This window comes from Mangifera indica, chromosome 12 (assembly GCF_011075055.1).
Source record: "Mangifera indica cultivar Alphonso chromosome 12, CATAS_Mindica_2.1, whole genome shotgun sequence".
Taxonomy (NCBI): Eukaryota; Viridiplantae; Streptophyta; class Magnoliopsida; order Sapindales; family Anacardiaceae; genus Mangifera; species Mangifera indica.
In genome coordinates, this window is record NC_058148.1 from 12,995,054 (window position 1) to 13,019,538 (window position 24,485).

Below are 24,485 nucleotides of genomic sequence, written 5' to 3' on the forward strand. Positions count from 1 at the left end.
TGGGTAAGTTAAAAAGTGTTTATCATTCGGCATTATCAAAACTTTCTTTTCATTTTCTAAGCCTCTGATCATCTTATTGCTCTTAAAGTCCCCCTTCCACTTTACATTTAAGGTACATTTAGTCACTAAAGTCTATCAATTAAAAAAATTGTAATTAAATTAGCCAAAAACAAAGGAGTCGAATGCATTAGCCTCTTTCCCAGACCCTAAATCGTAACCTTTGTAGAATACACTTATCGATGTACAATCCAGTCCCTCTTCTAGTTTTCACTCTTTCTCTCTTTTCCTTGCCTTTGATTTTCTCTCTTTCTTTTATATGTTTGAAGTCCAATTTTGAATCATTTCAAATTCTTGACGAATGAAAGGTCATTCTCAGCTTACATTAGTTGTTTCAAGTAGATAAAACACCAATAAATTAAGCCAAAATATCTATTAGAAAATATTGCAAGTTTTTTTGGCACGCCGGAGTATTTTGGAATTCAATTGAAGTTCAGATTTTCAAGTCAATGTACAAGTCTACATAATTCTTTTGGTAAAATATGTAACTCTATTACGTTAAATCATCTCAAAATTAATGTCTAGATACCAACACGATACCTCAAAAATCATAAAGCAACTAAAAGGTTTTGAGATTTCAGCTTCTCATGAACTTGTTACTCTTAAGAAAATTGGTCTCTATCGGCCTTGGATAACAGTCACAGTAACATTGTTGACTGAACAATTCTTCTGGCTCTGTCGACCCGACTCAGAATCAGAGGCATTCTGCCTTACTGTGAAAGCTGGCTGCTTCGGAGGGGGAAGATCAACTATTTCACTACTAAGCATGGATAAAACAGTTGACATGTTTGGCCTATCCTTCACAAACTCCTGTACACACAACAATCCCACATGAATGCATCTTATGATCTCCAATTCATAGCATGGACCAGATATCACTGGATCAATAAAATTGACAATGTTGTTTTCATTCCACAGTTTCCATGCCTGAAAATGTAATACTTAATTAGATGCCATTGTCAGAAATTACAAAGGGAGATAGTTTAGGGGACTTACATAGCCTAGAAGAGTCAAAGAATACTCTTCCTGGTAAAAACCTGTGTTTTTTCTGCCCCTAATCATCTCTAATAACAATACTCCAAAACTAAAGACATCAGATTTCTCGGAGAATTGCCCTTGCATTGCATATTCCGGGGACATGTAACCACTGTACATTTCAACATTCCGATGTTAATATGATTTTGTAACCAGGTTGAAAAATTTAGACAAAAGAGTTCCTACTTACTATGTCCCAACAACCCTTAAAGTGTTGGCTTGATCTTGGTTGCCTCCGAAAATTCTTGCCATACCAAAATCTGAAATTTTTGGGTTCAACTCTTTATCCAACAAGATGTTGCTTGCTTTTAGATCTCTATGTATGATTCGCAATCGAGAGTCTCTGTGAAGATAAACGAGGCCTCGGCTTATTCCTTCAATGATGATGAAACGTTTTCTCCAATCAAGAAGTTTTTGTTTGAGAGGATCTACATGATTTGTAGCCCAAAGATGTTACAACAAACCATTTAAGTATTTTAAGATAAAAGGAAGAGTATTATGATAAACTAACCAAAGAGAAAAGAATCCAAACTTTTGTTTGGCATGTATTCATAAATCAGCATCTTTTCTTCTCTTTCAATGCAGCATCCGAGTAGCCTAACAAGATTTCTATGTTGGAGTTTGGAAATCACCACCACCTCATTCATAAACTCTTGAAGTCCTTGTCCAGATGCGTTTGAAAGCCGTTTCACTGCTATTTCCACTCCATCTTTCAACTTCCCCTAAAACACAAACAAATCTATAATTGTGTAAAAATTAAACAGAAATGCAGCAACAAAGTCTTACTGAGCAAACAAGAATTACCCTGTATACTGTACCAAAACCACCCTGCCCAAGTTTATTGGTTAAGTCGAAATTACTTGTTGCATTCATTAGCTCCTCAAAATTGAACATTGGCAGGTCCTGGAAATCAGCTTGGTCTATGTTTTCAGAAGACTCTTTTAGATATCTTTCCCCTTTTTCAACTTGTAGCATCTTCTTCTTTCCCTTCATTGCTGATATTAAATCACAGAGTGAGACACCGACTATAAAGCTAACATATTTCAGCATATAAATTACCTTTTCGCTTCGCCATCCACCTCCATGAGAAAAATGTACATATTGCAATTGTAACGATTCCTACTAGCGGTGGTACCAAAATAATTACTGTCAAGTCTTTCTGATCTGCAAATGAGAACAAAAAGTAAATTTGCCCAGCACAAAATTGGGCGCAGAAGTTTCTTCTTTTTCTTCTAACATAGTAACAACAAAAGCAGAAAATTTGTACCAGTAAATTAATCAGAGAGCATTCAACATACCAAGTTCCGAATGTGCTAAACGAATGTAAAGATTGATCCCATCCCTGGTGAATTTCTGAATGTCGGTTAAGTTTTCCGTCCATGTCATACAATGGATGGCAACATCATAAGCATAAGCTATGCAAGAGCAATTATTCAAGCACCCATCTCTGCATTCATTTTCTAAAGCAGATGACAATTCTGCGAAGCCAGGCACCTTCATCGTTGGCATCTTCAAAAACCCATCTGCTTTTCCCACTTCACCAGTTTTGTTTATCCTTTCACACTGCAATAGTTTCCTTCTGACACATCCACTAGTCCAGATACCCCTGTTCCATTCCTCTTTATTCTTCGGCTCAAATCCTTTCAAACAACTGCAAATTGGCTTTTCCTTGTAGTTACAAATTCCATTTGCCCCACACTTGTTATAAACATCACACTCAGTTTTCGGGAAAATAGAAGTAAAAATCCAATCATCCTTCCCATCAACCTTAATTGCTTCAACTAATTTTCCTTCTGAATTCAAGACGTAGTATGATAAAGGATTGCTTGGAAACGAGAAACTGAAATAATAAATTCCTTTTTGGTCGTCTGGTTCAAGTTTAAACCCACTAAGATAAACAGAATTCATGCCCTCAATTCCAGTAAAGATTCGACCATTCCATGGACCTGTCCGCCAATAGGGTCTAGTTTCATTCCAAATGAAGATTTCGGGAATGTTTGAAATATGGAGGCCACATGAGAAGCTTCCGTTGGATGGATCAGAAGGACTCTTCCATGATATCATCTGCACTTTCTCACCTGTTTGTACATTAACAGTAAGTTTCATATTCGTCAATAGCTTGTCGGAAGGTTCTCGGAAAGTCTCCCATATTTTTTCTCCATTATTGCTTTTATTCAACACAAGATTTCCAGAATCTAAAAGCTGAGCACTTGCATTAGCAACCGAAGTTTGAAGATTTGATGACCAAAGAACCTCTTTCTGGCCATTCAATACAGCAAGATTACCATCATCAGATATGGTAAAAACCCCGGATGAATCATTGAGTGGATTATCTCTGTTTGCTACCCATACGATAATTTCAGTTTTGAGATTGTACCAAATTCCTAAATAGCGCTTTGTTGAATTTGGAGGGCTAAAAAATCCCAATTTGAAGTTGTTACCAGCAGAGATGATTGTTTCAGGATCTCTGATAGGATGAGAAGCTGTGATTGTGTCTATGGCTGTGCCAAAATCTGAATGAAAACAAGATAGCACTAGAATAACGGCTACTGAAATCGATTTACTGGTAAATTCCATAACCAGTTAATTATTTGCTTCTTCTTGATAGAATAAACTTAATACTGGAACTAACGCTTGTTGGCTTATGACAGGGGCACTGCCTGAGGGGGATATTTCTCTTCAATCCTGAGGTTTGAGGCATATAACCTTATCCTGCAATTGTGGGTACGAAGGCTTTTGTCTTATCAAAATGTAAACGTAAATTTAACATATTGACGAAATGTATAATTCAAAAATGGCTGTTAAGAATGTAGGCCAGTAGCGCCGACATCAGTGATTTAGTCTTATAGAAAGGGGGGCCCAAGTGAACATGCATCAAAGCTGAGGGATAAAAGGAATGCAATAAAACTATGTATACATATTTTGAGTACACAAATAGATATATATTTATATGTGTTATCATATAATTAAACTTTGAATATATAAATAAATACATACTTATATATATCATCACATAATTAGATAATTTTAAATTAAGAATAAAATAATACTTAATTATATGATAATATATATAAATATATACTTATTTATCTATCCAAAATAAGTACATATAATATTGCTAAATGGGAATAAACTGATTCCTTGACTTCCTATTTCTTGATTTCGGTCTGCTGATAATTGGTTCCCAAATGTTGATTTGCCATTTGCCCATCTATCTACAGAGTAAAATGTCAAACGCCGTGTTAATCAACCATGGAAATGAAACCTACGAACAAGATGACAGAAGGGTATTTCTATTAATGAGGTGATGTTAGACAAGGTCAAATTTCAAAACTGACCTTGACTATGCGACGAGATGATTAGGAACTTTCCTGGAAAGAGAGTGGTCATAACACATAAAACAAGTTAAACAAAAGCAAAGGTACCAAGGAAACTCTTTGGGTGCAGCTTTTTTTTTTTTTTTCTTGGATTGTTTCAATTAAATTATATGTATAAATAACATATATAATTTTATATATAAATAATAATATGTTATTATATAATTAGGTATTATTTTATTTTTAATTTAAAATTATTTAATTATATAATAATATATTATTATTTATTCATAAAATTATACATATTATATATACTCATAATACTATTCTTATTCAGACTTCCTGAGTTGTGGTGCTTTATTTTTATATTTATATTTGATAATTACATTTTTCCACCTAAAGTTTGAATTAAAAACAAATTTTCATCTTTAATAAATAATATTTTTTATCTAAAATCAAATTCTAATTAAAAATTGTTGCTGTAAACTCAAACTAATAAATTAGTTTTGCATTAAATATGATATTGACACTTTTTATCCAACTTTTATTAATTTGGGGTTGTCACTTTTGTTTTATTTTTGAATCTGTCATTATGTACACATGAATTACGGTATGCAAAGAGTGTTAAAATTGAACAAATTTAAAACATAAAACATAAACTTGGATAATTTTATTCCGAAGTTAGAAGAATCTGCTCTACAATAATCCAAAAAGCTGTTTGGTGTTGTTCAAGAAAATATTCGTAATTGGCAAAAGTTAAAATGTATGATAGGAAAATGGTTGGCATGACCAAATAAAAGTGGCAGCTTCCCATGCAACTTCGAGGAAGGAGAACAATTTCAGAAGACGAAATCCCCACGAATTATACGCTGAAAAAAGCCTGCTAACTTCTTCACAAAAATCTATCTTACCTGTACCTTCGTTGTCAATTAGCACCATTCCTCTCTGTCATATTATAAATACGCCCGCCCATCTTCAGCTTCATAATTGATTCAAATCAACCTACTTTTATTGTTTTTACGTTAATTACTTATGGCGTCTGCAAATGGGGTTGTTTTCGAGGATTATTTTCCGGCCATGGTGGAGAAATTGGGAGCTGAGGGGTTCATGCAGGAGCTTTATAATGGGTTTCGGTTGTTGATGGATGAAGAGAAGGGGGTGATAACTTTTGAGAGCTTGAAGAAGAAGTCGTCGTTGCTTGGCTTGCAGGACATGAATGATGATGAAGTGAAGTGTATGTTGAAAGAAGGCGATGTTGATGGAGATGGAGCTTTGACTGAGATGGAGTTTTGCACTCTCATGTTCAGGCTGAGTCCTGATTTGATGAAGGGTTGCAGAAAATTAATTTTAGAAGCTCTTGTTAATGACTTTTAGATTTTACTTTATTTTTAGGTTTTTCTTTTTGTTTCTCTGTCTTAATCTACTAGTATGTGTTAATGCATGTCCTTGGTACTATAAATCTCTTCTCTTCAACAATCTGCCCTATTATCTCTCTCTTTCTCCTGTTGTTTTTCTTTTAATTTTTGCAGTATTCTGAAAATTTGACTCCTGCAGATTGCTTAAAATCCTGAGTTCTTGAGTAAAGCAGCATCACATTTCTCATAAATAAAAAGAAATTGCAATGAAATGAAATCTTGTTGCCTAAATTCATTGGCCTATTTTTAAGTGTACTTGTTTTTACAATCAATGAGTTGGCACTAAGAAGGACATTGGTGGAATTGGCAAGGAAGACTCATTTCGGGCCAACCTATAACTTAGTGTAAATAAAGTTAAATGAAGGGTGTTATTTAAATTTTTAAAACCTCTTTTAAACTGTTGATATTTTAAGAGTGAATGTAGTCACACCCTATTAATAGAAATATATATAAAAAAAAATTTAGATTATGATAAATGACCCTTATTCTCAATGTGATGTGGGAGTCATGAGTTTGTCCTAATGACAATTACATCTTGATATTCGTATTGTTGATAGTGAAAACACTCCTCCCCAATGAGATACACGCGGCTTAATTGGGGTTGTCAAAACCCTTTTTATACACGAGGTTATTTTACTTTATCTATAGTGTAGGAATTAGAACTTGTTATAACTTACCTAGAAAGCATACTTTGTCGGTCTCTATTCGATTGAAAACTACCAGCGACATATCAACTTAACTCCCTTCATGACATGATTTTAGAGAAATGCATCTATCCACACATCGCGAGTAATCAATCTTTGTTTGTTAACAGTCGTATAAAATATCTTTAATGTTGTGAGACATTATGATTTAATAAAATTTTAAAAAGGATTGTTAATTAAAAGCTCCGATCAAAAGTTATAATAAAAGTCTGTTAATTATAACCCTGTAGACCAAATGCAATTTAATGTTAGATAATAAGTAACATGGGCTAGTTAATGTTGCAAATGGAGCCTGCCCTCTCTGGAATACCTCCTCCAGGAATCCACTCTCCTGAAAATAATAGGAAGTTGAAACTCAGTATGGGCCAAAGTTTGACTTAATTAATAATTGTACCTAAAAATCATCCCATTGCAGACACATCAGCCTCTAAAAATCCATATATCCCAACCACCAAAAGAAAATTTCAGTCCAGGAGGTCTCGTCATTGAAAATACGACAACTCAAAAACAACACAAATATTATCCAAATCATAATAAAATAAAACACTCTTATCTCTTTCTTTTTAAAACTTTTGTTGTGTGCTTCAAATCAGATGCAGAGAAGTGAAGGAATCAAATTAGGTCCAGTGCTCAACATCCCAGTTCGCATATTCCCCACAGGACGTGGGAAAATCCAAGTGGATATTGAATTTCCAATATGCAACACCTGACTCAACACCACAAACAATTTACAGACTAATCTGGACCCCTGATATTTCTCTGTTAAATTACAGTCAGTTTCTCATCTGGTACTAACATCATAAAACCAGGTTGAAGGGAAAGTAAACAAAGCAAGGCAGTGTTTTAAATATATAAATCACTGCAACTTGGTTTTGGCATGTGTTTTGTATTTTACTTGAGCAATAAAAGCTGCACAAGTTGGACTAGAGAGAGATAAAAGCAAAAATTTTGAGACGTAGCATAAGATGACAAGTATTCAGAGATTTAAGGATTGAGTTGAAGGAGTTGTTTTTTCTTTTTTGTTGAAGATGAAGAAGTGTGAGCTCTGTGAGTCTCCTGCTAAAATATACTGTGAATCTGATCAAGCTAGTTTGTGTTGGGATTGCGACACCAAAGTTCACGGCGCCAATTTTTTAGTTGCTAAGCATTCAAGAACTCTTCTTTGTCATCTCTGTCAATCTCCAACTCCCTGGAATGGCTGTGGACCAAAACTTAGTCCAACTATATCAGTTTGCAATGTTTGTGTTGGTGACAGTGGCCATATGGAGAAGGGAAATAATGGAGAAATAAGGGACAATGATGAAGATGATCTTGATGGAAACGATGATGATGATGATGAAGATGTGGATGAGGATGGTGATGAGGATGAGGATAATGATGATATGGGTGATGATGATGAAGAAAATCAAGTTGTTCCACGGTCATCAACTCCACCACCCCCAGTTTCAAGCTCTTCAACAACTGGAGAATGTTCAAGTAATAAGTTCTCTAATGGTGATGAGGACTTATTAGATTCCAACTTAGCATTCTCTGTGAAGCGGATGCGTCAGACTACAATGTTTCATCGATAAGTATACATTTTTATTCATATGTACATCATTGTAGATGCTGTTTAATCTTAAATCTATTCTTTATTCTTCTTTGTTAGTTGATCTCCCTGAGTTTTTGTGATTAATGAAAGAAAATTGATTTCATCAAGCAGGATCATCAAGTCTACTTATCCTCTCAACAAAATAAGAACACATATCCGTGAGATGAACCGGTAGAGCTTGTATCACTTTCAGGCCATGGATGACAACAAGCAAGTGCAAAAACTGATAATAGTGAAGGTAGCTAATTCCTTCAAGATCGAAGCCACAATGTTCAAGGAGTCTGCTGATGACATTTTAATTGACTAATTGCTGTATAAGAAAAGGTAACCAATTAACATTCTCTAATTGCAGTCATTGCAACTCTGGTTTGTTAGCTTATCTGTCTCTATTGTTACTGAACTTGTACTTAAACAATCTTATTTCCCTTGTAATATCATAATCCTTTGCCATGCACAAAATGTTGCAGAGAAGGGAATACCATTAAAATTAAAGATTTTCAAGGAAAAGTGGGACCTGAATGTGGATATAAATATAATTGGCTCTGTCACTCTCTGTCTCCAGTCTGTCTTGACCCTTGGATCAAAAATCAATAATAACAGCACAAGTTTTGAGAGATACCGAAAACCATGGAACTTTAGGAGGTTGGTTGGCGGTATTCAAAGTTAGTTGCTGCAGGCGCCACAAGTTTTGTTTGTCTCCGGTTTTGAGTCCCTTTGGTAGGAAAGTCCATTGATTTCCCTTGTGTATTTTGTCAATTTCATGCATTTCTTGATTTTCAGAGAATAATTGAATGGCTCGAGTTCATAGTTGGAGTTGTGATTTTCTGGCCACACACTTTTGACAAAACTAGATAATGCAATGCATTAATAAGGGAAAAAAAAATCTACATCAGAGTAGGCACACCACAACTTTTATCTTAACCAACCATCACATTCAATTTCAAAGGCTTATATTATCTTACTAAAAGCCATGGATTAATATTATAATTGTAAGATTTGATGATGGGTTAAAGTAGTGATTAAAGTAAAGTTAGATTAGGAAAGAGCCAAGGAATCGAGGAAAGAGTGGAGCTACTTAATAGTGGAAAATTTTGTGTGGTTGTATGTATTGTAGATAAAGCTTTTTGAGAAATATGGGGAGATATTTGGATTTGGTAGCTTGGGGATTACATCTTTGGATTCTATTTGTTGGGAACAGTAGATTTTTGTGAGATGACCGCCACAAAGGGAATAATTCTTTTCTGTGAACATTGGCCTTTGTCACTTGCAATAACAGCCACAAACACATTCTTTTTTGTGGAATATAATGTTAAAGATCAAGATGGTTGACTTCATACCTGACCTACAAGATAATTCACTTCAAAACAAAAGTATAGGCTCAAAATTATCCCATTTTTGGGATAAGGATGCTCTCAGTTTTCCACATTTCTTTACATCAAATTTAGTTAATTAATGTTAACAATGTGTTTAGAGCCTTGGTGTTTCTTAAACACACAAATTTAATCATTTTAAATGATATTTACACTGTACCTCATGTGGTCGTGGCTGATGGCTGAGTCTTACCCATGTTAGCCCACATCTTTTGAATATATTGCTCCTTTTGACGATAGATTAAAACTCTTTGACAAACACTTTGAAAGTTTAATATGAATTGAGTTGAAAATCAAATTTATCAATGCAAGACTTATTCCACCATCCACCCATATCAGCTATCCTATTCAATTATTCATCATCCAAAAGATATCATCAGGATTACCATATGGTTATTAAAAGTAATTTTCTTGCCTAATGACTCTTGGAGAACACATGATTCTTTCTTTTTTTTATCGCTTCTGAAAACATCATGAATCGATTCAACGATTAATATGTACCTTCTTGCTCACTACTACATCCAAGTTCAGCTACAACATAACCAGCTTCTGATATTATGCAGCCGAAACCACCCCTCCAACTCAAACTTTCTATTGGGGAGTTATGCCAATGTGAGATTTTCAAACAGGAACCATCATCGGACTCAAAACATCACACAGTTGCTTAAAGAACATTACAAACGAAGACATTGGGTTTGCACAGTTCCAATATATACTCATCTCATATATTAAATGTTACAGTTGCAAACCACTGAAACTGTTTCCAACAGAAAATTCCGGTAAGAGGACCAAAAAGGGTACAACATAATTACATAACACGGAGAAGAAACCAAAGACAGTTCATTATCCAAACATCATAAATATCAAAGTCACCCACACAATTGTAAAAGACAGTAGCCAGTACCACCAGACTCTTTCACACGGCCCGTTAACACACAAACGAGACCCTTCAACTCTGAATGCCTTAAAATTCCCTACCTCGCATCTGGTAACGAAGCCTTCTCCATATCTGCTACATGTAAAAGATTTCTCTCAAAATCAAGTTTCAAGTTTCACTTTAAGATTGTCAATAATCATTACAGCCATATGACAATAGGTGCACCAGGAGGGTGGGCATGGTGTCAATAAGGCAAGAGGGGAAAATAACTCTGGCTCTAAGCTTATTTTATATTGATTTGAACCTCAAAACTGGGCCCCTATCACAATTTGCTGAGTAAAACATACCTAGGGCATAGAAGACAGTTTTTTTCTCAAATTATTTTGGGTTCCAATATAACCATTGCCAATGGGTAACATCATATAAAACATAACAACTATCTATTAACAAAAATATATATATATATGAAGCAAATGGTAATTCTTACATAAGATGCCATCAAGCAAAATAGACTATAATAAAAAATTCAGCACTGGCCATAGAAAATACTTCTCAATTAGTAAAATCAAATATTCATTTAGTTCAAAGTCAGCAACTATGTATCAGTGAATTACACAAACTTGTAAGTTTTCATCTGGTTAAGATGCTTAAGAACTACATAGGGAAATATCATATCCACCAGCTATGCTCACCTAAAAAAAAAACTGATAGCACATCAAATTCATTTCAATAACGAACTCAAAAGAGTGTTCCTCACAAATAACTATACACCATGAATCAACAAGAGTTCCTACAAGGATGTCAATCAAGCTTACATAAATTCTTTAACAAATAAGAGGATTTATTCATCATACTAAACTTTTGGAACAACAGCATACAAGCACATGCATTCCATGCAGATTCTTTTATCTAGATTGCTGAAAGATCAATTGGAAGTAGGCCAATTTTCTGCAATTTTTAGTTGGATAGAATTTTAGATATTATTAGAAATTTGAAGGATGAGAAACTTAATGAGTGACCTTCTCTTCTTTCTTTTGATGAGAATGTTACTTTGGATTGTTTGAGGAAGAAGATCATAGGATATGAATGCCTGAAGCTTTTGGTTGTTTTTCTTGCAAGTCTTTCTTCCACTGGCTTATTGATGAAGAAACTTGAAGCAATTAGAATCAGAAGATCAAAAAGCTGTAGCGGCTTTATTTTCTTGTTTCATTTCATTACATATTTTTTTCTTTTGTCTTTTTTCTTTTTCCATTCTTTTACTAGATCTGGTTCACACTAGCTATGATATATTTTCTTTGATTAACATGTTTTTTCTTCTGTCTATCACAAAATGGAAAAAAAAAAAAAAAAGGTTTCACAGGACATTATGAGCATCCTGTATTCTAGGGAAATGATCTCCCTACAAGTGCTTAAAGACATCCTTCTATTCAGCCCCATAATGAAAAAATTCAGACATGAATAAAATTGGAGCATTATGTCTAAGTTCCAATAGATCTAATCATAAACTTCAAGCCCCAGGAATTACATGGATGCCTTATTTGAACCTTCAAAGTTAAGTTGTATGAATTTCTAAACCTCTCAGGCATAGATGGAAACTAAACCCAGCGCAATCAAGGAGAGACAGAATGTCCTAAACCTGCTTTTGCTACAATCCCTGTTACTATACTTCAAAAATCCAGATTAAAGATTTAGCTGCGTGTATCAGGTACATACAAATATTCAAAGGGACATGGCATATATCATGGAATCAGCTTAAAAGACTTCCAATACACCATAATTATAAGCAACATGCCATATAAGGGTGTCGTCTTCTTTCTCTTTCAGTGATAAAGCATTTTAGGAAAACCGAACAGATTATAGGGAAAGAGGATCATAGAGCTAGCAATTTTTAACACGACCCATTAACTCGATACGACATGACACGAAAAATATCAAGTTAGGATTGAGTTTTTTTACACGAAATTTATTTCGGGTCAACCCAACACGACATGAAATTGAATCAAATAATGTTAGAGTTCATACGAAAGTAACAGGCACAATCCGAATTAACTTGAATATTTTGAAGGCATATTATTTTAATAAAATTTGTTAGAGATAAATTATAAAAATGTTAAAAGATAACATCAATAACAGTTGAAATCTTTATAGATTGCATATAATTGTATCATTATATAATTATAATTACTTTTATTATTGTTTATTTTTATTTAAATATTTTTATTTTATTATTAAGTAGTAAAAATTTGATTTGGTTACTAAGATTATGAACGTCTTTTAAAGTTCTTACTCTTATAATTATATATTGTATCTTTATAGTAAGAATTTGAAATATTTATAAATGACATATAATTGTATCTTTATATAATTATAATTACTCATATTATTTTTATTTTTATTTAAATATTTTATTTTAATACTAAGTATTAAGAATTTAATTTAGTTAGTCAAATTATTGACGTGTTTTAAAAGTCTTAGTATATAAATTTTTAGACCAAAATCTTATATTATGTGTTTTATTAATAGTATGTTATGGTAATTTAGTGCAGAAATTAAAATAATAAAAACACTTTGAAAATTGAAAACAATAGATAATTTCATATCAACTTGGATCGAATCGGGTCAACTCGAATATTAAAGAGTGGGTTGGGGTTAAAAAATTGCGACACGATTCTAATTAGGGTTGGATTAGAGTTGAAAGTTTCTGACATGAAACCCAAACTAACTGACACGAACACGACTCGTTGACACGAACACTGAGGTCCAACATAAAAAAGAAGACCCTTCTGATCCCAAAGTAGTCAGGGGATAGACATATCAAATTAAAAGCACCAACAACACAACTTACAGATGTAGGCAATGCTTAAATTATGGTAAAGATAAGCCAATATGTCATTTCATATCTATTATTAACCATTGATACGAATAATAGAGTTTATATTTACAAGAATGTAAAAATGGTAGTGTCAAGCTTTCCGAGAAGCTGCTATATCATAATCATAATAGAAGAATAAACCATCATTAAACAAAGCACAAGAAAATAAAACTCAATAATTAATCAGTAATCCTACTCTTACTAAGTGTTATCATACACAAACTAACATGATAACAGATTTTCACAATCACGCCCTGTGACAAATATAGGATTGTGATTTCTACCATATAAGTTTGGATTTAAAAAAGGAAATTACATTAGTGTATAAGAATAGTATAATTCATAATTAATTAATGAAAGAAAAAAATCATAATGTCAATCAGACAAATGCAGCTGATCTTCATGGAACTCAACAACCATACAACTATAACTACTAGCACATAGAATTGGAAGCAATTAAGCAATAACTATACATAAGAAGGGAGAAAAAGACTAACCTGAGTGCTTATCAGAAGCATCATGATACTCCTGCTCATCCTCTTCCACAACTGGATGAAGCTCATTGATTCCATCACCGACGCCGTTGCCGCCATCTTTCTCATCAGAAAATCTAACCACAATCACCGGACAAACACAGTGATGCACACAATAGTCACTCACACTTCCCAACCTACTCTTACTACACTTCTTCGTAGCTCCAAAACCTCTGCTTCCCATGACCACTGCACTCAGCCCTAACCGCTCCACCTCCAAACACAGTCTCTCCTTCATGTCATGGTCCTTGACTATGTGGATCTTAAACGGAATTTGCGCCTCCACTAATGGCTGCGCCAGATCGTTAGCTTTGGTATTCGTGAACAAGTCGAAATCGTCTTCCAGCTTCTGTTGCGACTCTTCGGAGTCCGTCAATTCCAAGGAAAGGTCGATCGCGCCCCAATCGGCACCGTAGAGGACGCTGGTGGGACGCACGTGGAGGAGGATGACGTTGTCATCTGGACGTAGATAGTTCTGTACGGCCCACTTGACAGCAAAAGCGCTCTCGTCGCTTAGATCGACAGCGATTCCGACTTTTCTGTGAGAAGCGGTGGAAGATAACGGGAATCTCGGGGAGGAAGGCTGGACAACAACGGCCTTCGGTTGACGATCGAATAATTCGAGCGAATGTTTGGGAGACTTCATGAATCGGAGAAAAGCAGATGGAACGGAATGTTGTTGAAGATGCGAGCAGTGTCACTCACTAAACAACTTTATTTCGTTTGATTTGAGTCTCCAGCTTTGCACATTTGTGGACAATTTTTACATCAGAACTATAATTCTTCTTTTAATGGTTTTTCTTCCACTAGAAATTTCTACATTTGTCTTCGAATTACTTATATCAAACAGGCATTTTAACTTAAATGACGATTTTACCCTTCATTTCAACTTCACCAGCCTTCATGTTCATCCTCAATTTATTCCTTAAATGACTCATTTAATTTCAAAAGCATCTCCATCAACGTGTCTACAAACTTTCAAATGGCTTGTAAAGGTTTTCCTAATCTTCAAGAAAGGAATTAGACCACTAAACTTGAACTTGGATTTAGGAACGTTTCCACTTCCTATAACACGTCAATCCAAAATCTTCACATATTCTAGTTAGATGAGCCCCAATTTGGGCTCCACAATTAATTGTTGGCCATTTTTCCTCTCTAAACAGAAGGCACCACCAGTAAACCCAAATCATCCAAGTGTGCCACTCTTGAAGAAAGAAAAATCAGGCCGCGAGTTGGCTTACCAATAAACTTAAAAATTCATACTTGTAAATCGAAGAAAGAAAACATCAAAATGATATGCTACGTTTGAAGTAGCTGTATCTGACCAGAAGATAGTTTTTTCTTTTTTTGTATTTTATTTTGATTATGTGTAATTTAATTTATTTGCTTTAATTTTTCTTTATCTAATTTTTTTCACTTTTACTCTACAGTCAATATCAAATGACTTGAGTGGCATAGGTGAACAGGCTCTAGTACCTTGACTTGTTCAGGCCTCCTCATCTAAGAGCACGTTGGTATCTGGTCAGTATAAAACAAACAAGTCGGCCTAATCACCAGAGTTCAACTGGCCCAAGTCGACAAGACTCTGGCATCTCTATACAGCTACAGCCTAATTAGCCAGGTTGACAAGACGCTAGTATTCCATATAGCTAAAGAAAGTCAGGTTAGTTTAGGCCAGCAACGCTCTAGGGTCTCGACGTCGACAAATCTAAAAAGTTAGCTAAAGCCTAAAGCAAAAAGAACTCTAGCGTTCATCCACGCTTGCCAGATCTCATTCAATCACATCATCTCCATGCTTAACAATTTCTTTTTCCCCTGAATTTGAATTATGAGGCACACAAAGTTTTCGATGATCCATCTGGCATTACAAGCAACTAGCCTCAAAATAAAATGAATTGCATTTTAATTCGGATTGGGCATGAATTGAACTTAATTCAAACATCTTTTTATTTGAATTTAATTTAAATAAAAAATAATTTGATTCAAATTTATCAAATTAATATTAAGAGTAATTCAAATTCAATTCAAATAAAAATAATTTATTCGATTTTGATTCTAGTTCAACAAACAAATCAAAGTTTTTCTAGAGTCTCACTTCCAACCTTATCATCTTGTTCATTGGTATCAAATCCCTTAAACAAGCCACAAAAATAAGAAGTAAGTTAACAAACCATTTTTTTCTTTATAAAATCATTAATTTATATTTTTTAATCATAATTTATGTAATTCATCGCATTTTAAAAATTTTATGTGACTTTCTAAATAATTTCATTCATGTTTTGAATTTTTGAATGGTTCGCTTAGTGTTTGGTTAACTAACCAAAACAATTTATAAAATAAAAAAGTGATTAATCGAGTGTTTGACAAGTCAATTTGACCAATTTCTAAAATAATAAAATTATGTGTATCTATTTTGAGTATACAAATGTATACACATTTATATGTATTATCATATGATTAGATGGTTTTGAATTAAGAATAAAATAATAACCAATCGTATGATGACACATATAAGTGTGTATATATTTGTGTATCTAAAGTGGGTACACATAATATTACTCTTTCAAAAATAGAAAAATTATTAATCAAATAGTTGATTAACCAATTAAGTCAATTTAAAAAAAAAAAAGTGATTGAACGAATGCTTCCAATCCAACCAATAGAAAAAATAAGATAAATTAAGATTTTTACCAACAAATCAACTAAATCATGTATCATAAACAATTTTTAAACTCATATAAATCATTTTTATCTAACAAAACACTATTTTAATATAATAAAATCAAATATAAGAAAACTCACATCAAACAAGCATTTGATAATCCAAACTTAAGCAAAAAGCTATAAATATTTGGTTTGATACTTATTTAATGTGTCATTTGTTAGATATTTATGCCTGAAAATTGATGAAAATCGATGAAGATGAGTCAAAGGAGACTGTTGACATTTTTGGTTTGTTAACAAAGAAGATTTAGTAAGATATTGGTTGGTCTGATGTATCCACAATTGACCTGATTTGCTACCGATAACAAAGAAGGGTGGAGAAGTGAGATGTCGACAAACAAAGAATTTGAAAGTGCTTGGCCAAATTCAACTTTGTAGAATTAATTATCTTAAAAGTATTTAGTTATTTTATGGGCCAAACAACTATTTCCCTCCCAAGGTTTAGCGTTTTCTCAAATGTCCCCTCTTTAACTATGAAAAAACCAAATACCCACCCATAATCGGTTAGATTTAACAAAACTCTAACGGTAATAAGGGTAAAATCGTCATTTTTGCTATAATATTAAAAATAAACTAAAATAAAATATAATTTTACCCCCTTAAACTTTTAAAACTAACATTTTTCCCCAGCCTAAGTTTTAAAAAATCACAGTTTCACCCTAGGGTTTGGTTTTGAAATCTCCGACGACCTCTCTGGCTCCGTTTCCGACAGTCTCTCCCTCCCGAAGTAATCTCTCCTTCCGACAATCTCTTTCCTCCTATTTAGAGGTTCGATCGACGTCCGGAGACGTCGTGGGAGACGAAGAACTTCAATACCAATCGGAGAGGTCGCCGGAGATTTTAAAACCAAACCCTAGGGTGAAACTGCGATTTTTTAAAACTTAGGCTGGAGAAAAATGTTAGTTTTTAAAGTTTAGGGGGTAAAAAGAGATAAAAATTTTAGGCGTTAGGGTTCTGTTAAATCTAACCGGTCATGGGTGGGTGTTTGGTATTTCCATAGTTAAAGGGGGACATTTGAGAAAATGTTAAACCTTTGGTGGGAAATAGTCGTTTGGCCTTATTTTATGTGTATAAATATAAATCTACGGTAAATAAAATAATGATTAGATAGAAACAAAAGACACCAAACAGGGTTGAAATAATTAATACTCCTCATATTTGTTTGCCAACGGGAATATTGTTAGATTACGTAACATATGTCAACATTAAAAAATAATAATAAAAAACGAGAAAAGTTTATTTTTTGCTGATCCAGTACGCTCAAGATCAGATAATTTTCTCAGTATGCTCAAAATCTCACCGTTGATGGTGGTACTGAGGATGAGGCTGACCTTCTAAATTCGAAGAGCAGAAAAGTACAATTCGGTCTTTCTGATAACAATTCCGAAAGATAAATAACCTTTGAGAAGGAGTCGATCCAATTCAACGTCTTGCAGTTTCAAGGTTTTCAAATCCAAAATCAATTTAGGGCTTTTCATCGGAGATAAAAATGCCGCAGAGACACTCTAAGAACAATAATGACCTGGCCTTTTTCACGTACGATGAGAAGCGTAAGCTCGGGTACGGAACCCAGAAGGAGAGGCTTGGCAAGGACTCAATAAATCCTTTTGATGCTTGTTGTCTTTGCTTGAAGCCATTCATCGATCCTATGTGTTGCCAGAAAGGTCACGTATTCTGTAAAGAATGCATTCTCGAGTGCCTTCTCTCCCAGAAGAAAGACATTCAAAGGTTTGCTTCAACTATGGCTTTTACTTCTAATTTGTTTTCTTCAAGATGAAGAAATTTGGTTATTACTCTGTTAAATTGTCGTGCTAGCTTATATTAGACTTTGGACGGAGTTCAATCATCAATGGCAGCAAACTGATTGTGCATAATTCTTTTTTACGAAATTCAGTCATGAACATGTTGAATTAAGAGCTATTAATATGAATGTGTAGAAGGTAATTGACTGATTGAAAAATTCAAGGAGTGGGGACATTGTGACATGGCATTCCATGCATAATAAATGAGACACTTTCACTTTGCTAGTTTTACAAAACTTGATGAATTGATGAGATGCAAAAACTATATGTTTGTGCTTCCAAATTATTGATATTTATTGTATTACATTTGGCAGAGATTTTGAGTGAATAAGGGATGTAACGGTTTGGAATTTTGGTTGCTGTGGAAAGTGAACTAAATTTATAGATTTTTTTAATAGATTGATTGCACCAAGTTGGATATGCCATTGGCAACCAGACACAAAGAACAGTTGCTTGAGAACTAAGGAGAGTTAGTTTACATGGAAAATATTAATTGATATGCTATCTTGTTTAAAGTTTTCGCATGGATCACTTCAAAATTGTTTACATTTTTCAAAGAAAACTTTTAATGCGCTTGTATCTTTTCTTCATGTTTGTCACCTGTTTACCATGAAGTGATAGTTAATCTCTTATAAATTTGAATTCAAATATAGTGTTTGTTTTAGTTTTGACTCAAAAATGATGTTCAAACACTAAATATTAAATTTATTTAAAAAAATTTTAATATCTGAAGGTTCATTTGATATAATATTTAAGTTTGGTTTTGAGTTAAAATTATTTTGAAAATTTTTCATTTTATTTTTTATACTAGTGTTTAAGATTGTATTGGAAAAGTTTTCTTTTAGGCATTTCCACAATAGTTTTCTTAATTTTTCTTGATTCGTTGTTTTCAAAAAAAAAAAAATTTGTATGTGAATTCTAAATTAAATGAGCCCCGAAAATTTTATGTAAAGTTTGTGGATGAGATGAATGTTTGTATGTTCCTTAACACTGAATCAGGTATCATTTGCCTGATGGTAGAAGATTAAAATGTTCATATGAAAGTTTGTTCTTCAACTTGACAAGATATTCTTTCTCAATTCCAATACTTCTTGCCTTCTTTTAGAACTACATAATTTAGATTACTTAAGCAAGCATCTTTTTTCAGACGTCCACAAATGTTGATGAGAAATCCATCTTATTAGCAATTTACCAGTTGCAGTTCAACATGTGAGACAGATTTGCATGAGAAAGATATGATAGTGAGCTTATTCTAGAACTGTCATGTACTTGTCTTAATAGCTTTTTTTTTTTTTTAAATCAAGGAAATAATGTGATTCACATTTCTTGCTTACCAATTTCTTTATTTTCTGGGTTAATAAATAGTTAAGTGTCTGGGTTTTTATTTGTCAATTCTTTGCTGAAGAGCATGATTCTTTCTTTTGTCTTTCAGAAAGTTAGCTGCTCATGCTGCTCAGCAGAAGCAAGAGAAGGAAGAGGAAGAAGAAAAGTTGATGTTACAGAAAGCTAGAGAGCTTGATGCCTTTGATCAGCAAAACCATGGTGCAGTACCACAATATAGTGATAGAAATCACAGCCGAGATAAGCATGGTTTCCATGGTGCAAATAGTGTAAAAGCCACTTCTTATGAAGAGGAAGCCCTTCGGACAATGAAAGCATTTTGGCTGCCATCTGCTACCCCAGAAGCTCCAGCCAAGGTTGAAGCCCCTTCTACTACTACATTCTGTCCAGAAGGCAAGGAAAGACTCAAGTTGAAAACCCTCTTCCCTGTCCATTTTACAGGAGACAACAGTGACAGGAACAAATATAATTCTCATGATAAGCCATTTATTTGTTCGAGCTGCAAGGTTACCCTGACTAACACAATGTCACTTGTTGCCCTAAGCTCATGTGGGCATGTGTTCTGCAAGAAATGCACCGACAAGTTTATGGCTGTTGATAAGGTTTGTTTGGTCTGCAATAAGGCATGTAAAGAGAGAAATTTGGTTAACTTAGAGAAAGGAGGGACAGGGTTTACTGGCCACGGGGATCGACTTCAGGCAACCGATTTTAAACATTTAGGCAGTGGTTCAGGGTTGGGGTTGGTGAGACCTGCTATTAAGACATAATTTTTAAAGTTATCTTAGTACTGTATAAATCCATTGGCCCTGCCGAAGTGTTAAATGTGTTGTAAATTGGATTCATCTATGTTTTGGCCATGTCTCATGAGTGAAATAACAGCAATGCATTTTCTTTTTCGAAGTCAACTTGCAACAGAGTAGCTTTTTGCACGTGGGTTGGTTGATAATTAGATGAGAGCCGTATAAAATAAACAATTATTGGGAACAAATTATTAGATTAAACGCATAAAATCCATAATAAAGCGACCGCCAAGGTTCCACCCACCAGCGTGGGCTGCTGTCCACTACTGCTGCTGCTCTCTAACTAAGTGCTTGCCAAATCAGCCTGATCCTCATCAATGTCAGCTAATTATTTTCTATTCAAGTATTATCTTGTTCAAAACAGGTAACCTGAAAACAATTGTCTTATAACCACACAAAATGTTGTCAAGGATGAAGCTGTTCATTTTATAATTAGGACGTTAAGCAAAGGTTGTTTCATTTCACCAGCTGTACCGTCGTCAATTATCGCCTCCTCTGTCCCCACTCTCTTCAATCTTCATTATTTACCTGCCAACCTCCCCATCAGCTCTTGAAAATAACAACCCTCACTCAATCTATATAAATCAACTCCTGAATTATTTGAGTTAATTTTTCATTTTGAAGATTGCAGCAGAGAGAAAGAAGCGGTGTTATGGCAGATGTTGAGAAACAAGAGAAGGTTGTTGAAGAAGGGGAGAGCTTGCTGGAAGGGATGGCCGTGGTTAATTTTGACCTGCTGTGTTCCACCGTGGCCTTGCAAACGCAGGGTAAATTCTATAAACAATCAAACGAGGAGGTTGAAATGGACGCAGATGAAGGTGAATTCGGCGCCGTTTTAAGGATGTGGGAAGGTGAAGTCCTTGATTGCTTCGATGACCGTCGCATCTCTCTCGAATCCGCTTGGTTAGTTTTTAAACTTCTTTATTCGGTTCGTTTGCTTAACAATTCTTAAACCCAGACTCATATTGTGTTTGTTGTTACAGTTGTCCCTGTTACCGATTCGGGAAGAACATGAGACGGGCTGGTTTTGGTTCTTGTTTTTTTCAGGTAATTTTTTTAACTTAAAGTTGCAAAATTGAAGCCTTTTGAAAATAAAGTTGATTATAAATCTAAATTTATCTTAGAAAATTTACAGGCAAGTGTGTATTTGTTTCTTGCTGTCGGTGGCCTTGCGAATTTCTTTGCCTTCATTGTCACCAAGCGCCATTGCTTTTTGTATTTGGCGATGGCTTTTGCCATTTCATTAGGAGGCTACTTGGGGTTTTACCGAACGCAGATTAAAAAGAAATTTAACATTCTGGTGAGCCTTTATATTCATCATTTCCTTGGATACTTGAACTCCATTTAAGCTAGTTTTATGCTCAATGCCATTGTATATGCTTCATATCATTCTAAGCCGCAATTCCATCCAATTGCATGTTTTACAAGTCTGGTGTCAGAGCATACTCTTGACTGGTTAGTCTCTTTTTTCTTTCCAAGTTGGAAAGGTCCTCTAGGCAGATTTTAGCTTAGCCTCTTTTACTGAGTTCTGGTAGCCACTTTGTTTATCTATGAGAATTTAACATGGAAAAGATATCTGTTCTCTTTCTAGTTATAAGGTTACCATATAACCAGCATATTCTGTGAAATCAAAGTCTAAACTTGGATGAGGTGAAGCACAGGCATTTTTGGTTTCTTTTCAAAGTCAAGCTTCATTGAGAATGGACTCAGGCTAAACAAATCTTCCAATGTTCCATTTGGTCACATGTCCCTCTCGCATTGTTTTTCCACTTTGTGATTGTGAGAATCTTTTGATGAGTTGAATGATTCTAGTTTCATATCCAGTGTTATTTCTATACTGATGTAGGTCAATACCTTATGCCTTTCGATTATTGCTTACTGCTTTCACATTTAAATTGACATGCTTGGGGAAATATGTTTGCTTTCAGGGTAGTGATAGTTCAATGGATGACTGCATCTACCATGTTATCTGTCCCTGCTGTACCTTAAGCCAGGTACTTTCTTTGCAAAACTATATTTTGCTAAAACTATAGAGAAAATTTAAACGTTTCTGATTGCGATTTCCCAAAGGCCCTGAGTGATGATCCCCTTCTATATTTTGGAGCAGGAAGCAAGAACTTTGGAGATGAACAATGTCCAAGATGGCACTTGGCATGGGCGGGGTGATACAATATGCATAGGAAGCTATAGTGAAGGGAGCAGAGCCTTCTTTGAGCTGCACCCGCCTCCTGTCTCAACCAAAATCCCTGATCCCTGCAGTATGCAGAAGGGTACAGATGTTGTGATCACTGACCCTGGGAAGCTGTGAAGCAGAGTTTTTGGTCCATTCATCCCTGTGCTCTAGGGAGCAGTATTATGTTGGCTGCGTTGAGGGATCTGCATTTGGAAGTAGTAGTGGTAACACCGGGAACCATATAACCTTTGCTGTGTAATTTGTACCCTATCATCCAAATCAATGGGGATGCCGACCTTCTCAAATTCGTGATGAAAATGTTTCAAGTCCATGTACATAGTAGAAAACTTGTATTTATTCTTGTGGGGGTTTTTTAGGCCACCCCATTTCTCCTCAAGTTGTTTCGTTGCCAAATAATAGAAACAAAGCCATTATTTTCTGTTGGTCCAAAAGAATTTGCTGTATGTTAGAACTAAAACCGCGAGGGATTTTGATTCTGATAAAACTTTCAAGGCCAGTGGTTCAATAAATCACCATAGAAAACGATGCCAAAGATTCCTAAGTACTATTGACATTTAAATGTTGATTGCTTCTGAAATATCTTGACCAATTAAAACAGAAATCATGGGATACCCATCACATCTCTGGGATTTTCAACTTTTTAATATTTTGGAAGAAATTAAAAAAACCCTTGAATATTAGGCCTCCCTAAGTTTGAGGGACATCTTACATGGACTGGGCGCAAGCATAAACAAAGGGATACCTTCAAATCAGATCAAAACTTTGAAACCTGTGTCAATAACAATGCTATGGATTGATAGCATAATCAAGAATGATTGCATTGTTTATAAATTACACAATTGCAGTACCATCAAATTCATTTTCATCTACAAGCAATTTACGTAGTTCACCTAAAATTGGCTAAGTCCAGAGGAGATGGGAGGAAGAAAAATAATACAATGATCATTTAGACTTGGTCTCTCTCGGCCGACTCTTTGTCTTTGACAAACATGTTGTGTGTTTTCTCTCTCAATTATAACTCTCGTTGTCTCTGTCGCATGTTTCTTATGTTTTTCTTGGTGTTAACACCCTTTGATAGTGTATAAGATACCTCTCACAGTGACACAACTTGAAGTAGGGTAAATATCACTCATATATACTGTAAACTCATATTCTTGAAATTAAATTTACTACAACAAAATAAAATTTCGGATAATAAAATTTTTAAGCAAAAATACTTATTAACAAGAAAGTCTAACCTCGTATAGATAGAGTATTGGAATTTGTTATATCAAAATAGTAGTACTTTTACTTCTTATAAACAATCCGGTTCACTGTCAATATATTAACTTTTTCACTACAAAACAAAGCAACTTTTTCATTATCTAAACCTGTTCTTGAAACCGAATGAGTGAAGATATACTAATACTCCTTAAATTCTTTTTTCCCAAGTATGAACATATACATCCCAGGTAATTGAATAGTAGTAATGTCATGGCTCACAATGTTCATAGAATTCTTAATCAGTAAAGAAGTATTAAGTTATAATAAAGTATAGAAACTTAGAATAGTTCTTCTTTTAATATGAAACCTGCTCGATCGGGGTCTGCCACTAGCTTGATCCAATCTAATTTAGACTTTTGAATGAGTGCCTCCAAAAGAATAATTTTTTCAAAGTGGGGGTACTATTTTGTGTTCTTCAATTTTTTAATCTCCTACATTAATTTGGAAATTTAAAATGCTTTATTATATTTTATTGTATTCTCCTGATTAAGTCTACGTTACCCAGAACAAAGCTTCTTAATCAATTATTAATATGAGCCCATGTTTTTCCGTTTCTGACCATAGATGAATTTGGATGAGATTGTTCATAA

At 34.4% G+C, this 24,485-nt stretch overlaps 6 protein-coding genes across 9 annotated transcripts; 4 read left to right on the forward strand and 2 right to left on the reverse strand.

Annotated features, from left to right (window-relative positions):
* Nucleotides 1-468: 468 nt before the first annotated feature.
* LOC123193520 (G-type lectin S-receptor-like serine/threonine-protein kinase At1g11330) lies at nt 469-3,833 on the reverse strand. Its single transcript, XM_044606547.1, has 7 exons — nt 2,391-3,833; nt 2,152-2,256; nt 1,897-2,087; nt 1,604-1,814; nt 1,283-1,520; nt 1,054-1,204; nt 469-984 (listed from the first exon to the last, which is right to left on the reverse strand). Exons 1-7 carry the CDS (start codon nt 3,667-3,669, stop codon nt 676-678), a joined length of 2,484 nt encoding a protein of 827 aa, XP_044462482.1. The 5' UTR covers nt 3,670-3,833; the 3' UTR covers nt 469-675.
* Nucleotides 3,834-5,302: 1,469 nt separating this feature from the next.
* On the forward strand, nt 5,303-5,885 carry LOC123193527 (calcium-binding protein KRP1-like). The gene has a single exon (XM_044606556.1). The coding sequence runs from the start codon at nt 5,442-5,444 to the stop codon at nt 5,781-5,783; it is 342 nt and encodes a 113-aa protein (XP_044462491.1). The 5' UTR covers nt 5,303-5,441; the 3' UTR covers nt 5,784-5,885.
* A 1,142-nt stretch (nt 5,886-7,027) lies between these two features.
* Nucleotides 7,028-8,939, forward strand: LOC123193526 (zinc finger protein CONSTANS-LIKE 9-like). Of its 2 annotated transcripts, XR_006497098.1 has the most exons (3): nt 7,028-8,099; nt 8,231-8,443; nt 8,587-8,939. XR_006497098.1 is itself a non-coding variant. In XM_044606555.1 (2 exons), the coding sequence occupies exon 1, from the start codon at nt 7,557-7,559 to the stop codon at nt 8,097-8,099; it is 543 nt and encodes a 180-aa protein (XP_044462490.1). In that variant the 5' UTR covers nt 7,028-7,556; the 3' UTR covers nt 8,231-8,578. The 2 variants fall into 2 exon arrangements, 1 of the variants encoding a protein (XP_044462490.1); XM_044606555.1 differs by lacking the exon at nt 8,587-8,939 and having other exon boundaries at nt 8,231-8,578.
* A 1,248-nt stretch (nt 8,940-10,187) lies between these two features.
* On the reverse strand, nt 10,188-14,588 carry LOC123193525 (universal stress protein PHOS32-like). 2 transcript variants are annotated; one of them, XM_044606553.1, is made up of 2 exons: nt 13,736-14,588; nt 10,188-10,501 (listed from the first exon to the last, which is right to left on the reverse strand). In XM_044606553.1, exons 1-2 carry the CDS (start codon nt 14,415-14,417, stop codon nt 10,464-10,466), a joined length of 720 nt encoding a protein of 239 aa, XP_044462488.1. In that variant the 5' UTR covers nt 14,418-14,588; the 3' UTR covers nt 10,188-10,463. The 2 variants fall into 2 exon arrangements, with proteins under 2 accessions (XP_044462488.1, XP_044462489.1); XM_044606554.1 differs by having other exon boundaries at nt 10,188-10,498; nt 13,736-14,583.
* A 3,180-nt stretch (nt 14,589-17,768) lies between these two features.
* LOC123193271 (E3 ubiquitin-protein ligase CSU1-like) lies at nt 17,769-20,538 on the forward strand. The gene is made up of 2 exons (XM_044606141.1): nt 17,769-18,223; nt 19,730-20,538. The coding sequence occupies exons 1-2, from the start codon at nt 17,985-17,987 to the stop codon at nt 20,403-20,405; spliced, it is 915 nt and encodes a 304-aa protein (XP_044462076.1). The 5' UTR covers nt 17,769-17,984; the 3' UTR covers nt 20,406-20,538.
* A 145-nt stretch (nt 20,539-20,683) lies between these two features.
* On the forward strand, nt 20,684-23,050 carry LOC123193272. Of its 2 annotated transcripts, XM_044606142.1 has the most exons (5): nt 20,684-21,341; nt 21,422-21,485; nt 21,574-21,738; nt 22,367-22,432; nt 22,546-23,050. In XM_044606142.1, the coding sequence occupies exons 1-5, from the start codon at nt 21,091-21,093 to the stop codon at nt 22,744-22,746; spliced, it is 747 nt and encodes a 248-aa protein (XP_044462077.1). In that variant the 5' UTR covers nt 20,684-21,090; the 3' UTR covers nt 22,747-23,050. The 2 variants fall into 2 exon arrangements, with proteins under 2 accessions (XP_044462077.1, XP_044462078.1); XM_044606143.1 differs by lacking the exon at nt 21,574-21,738.
* Nucleotides 23,051-24,485: the final 1,435 nt, after the last annotated feature.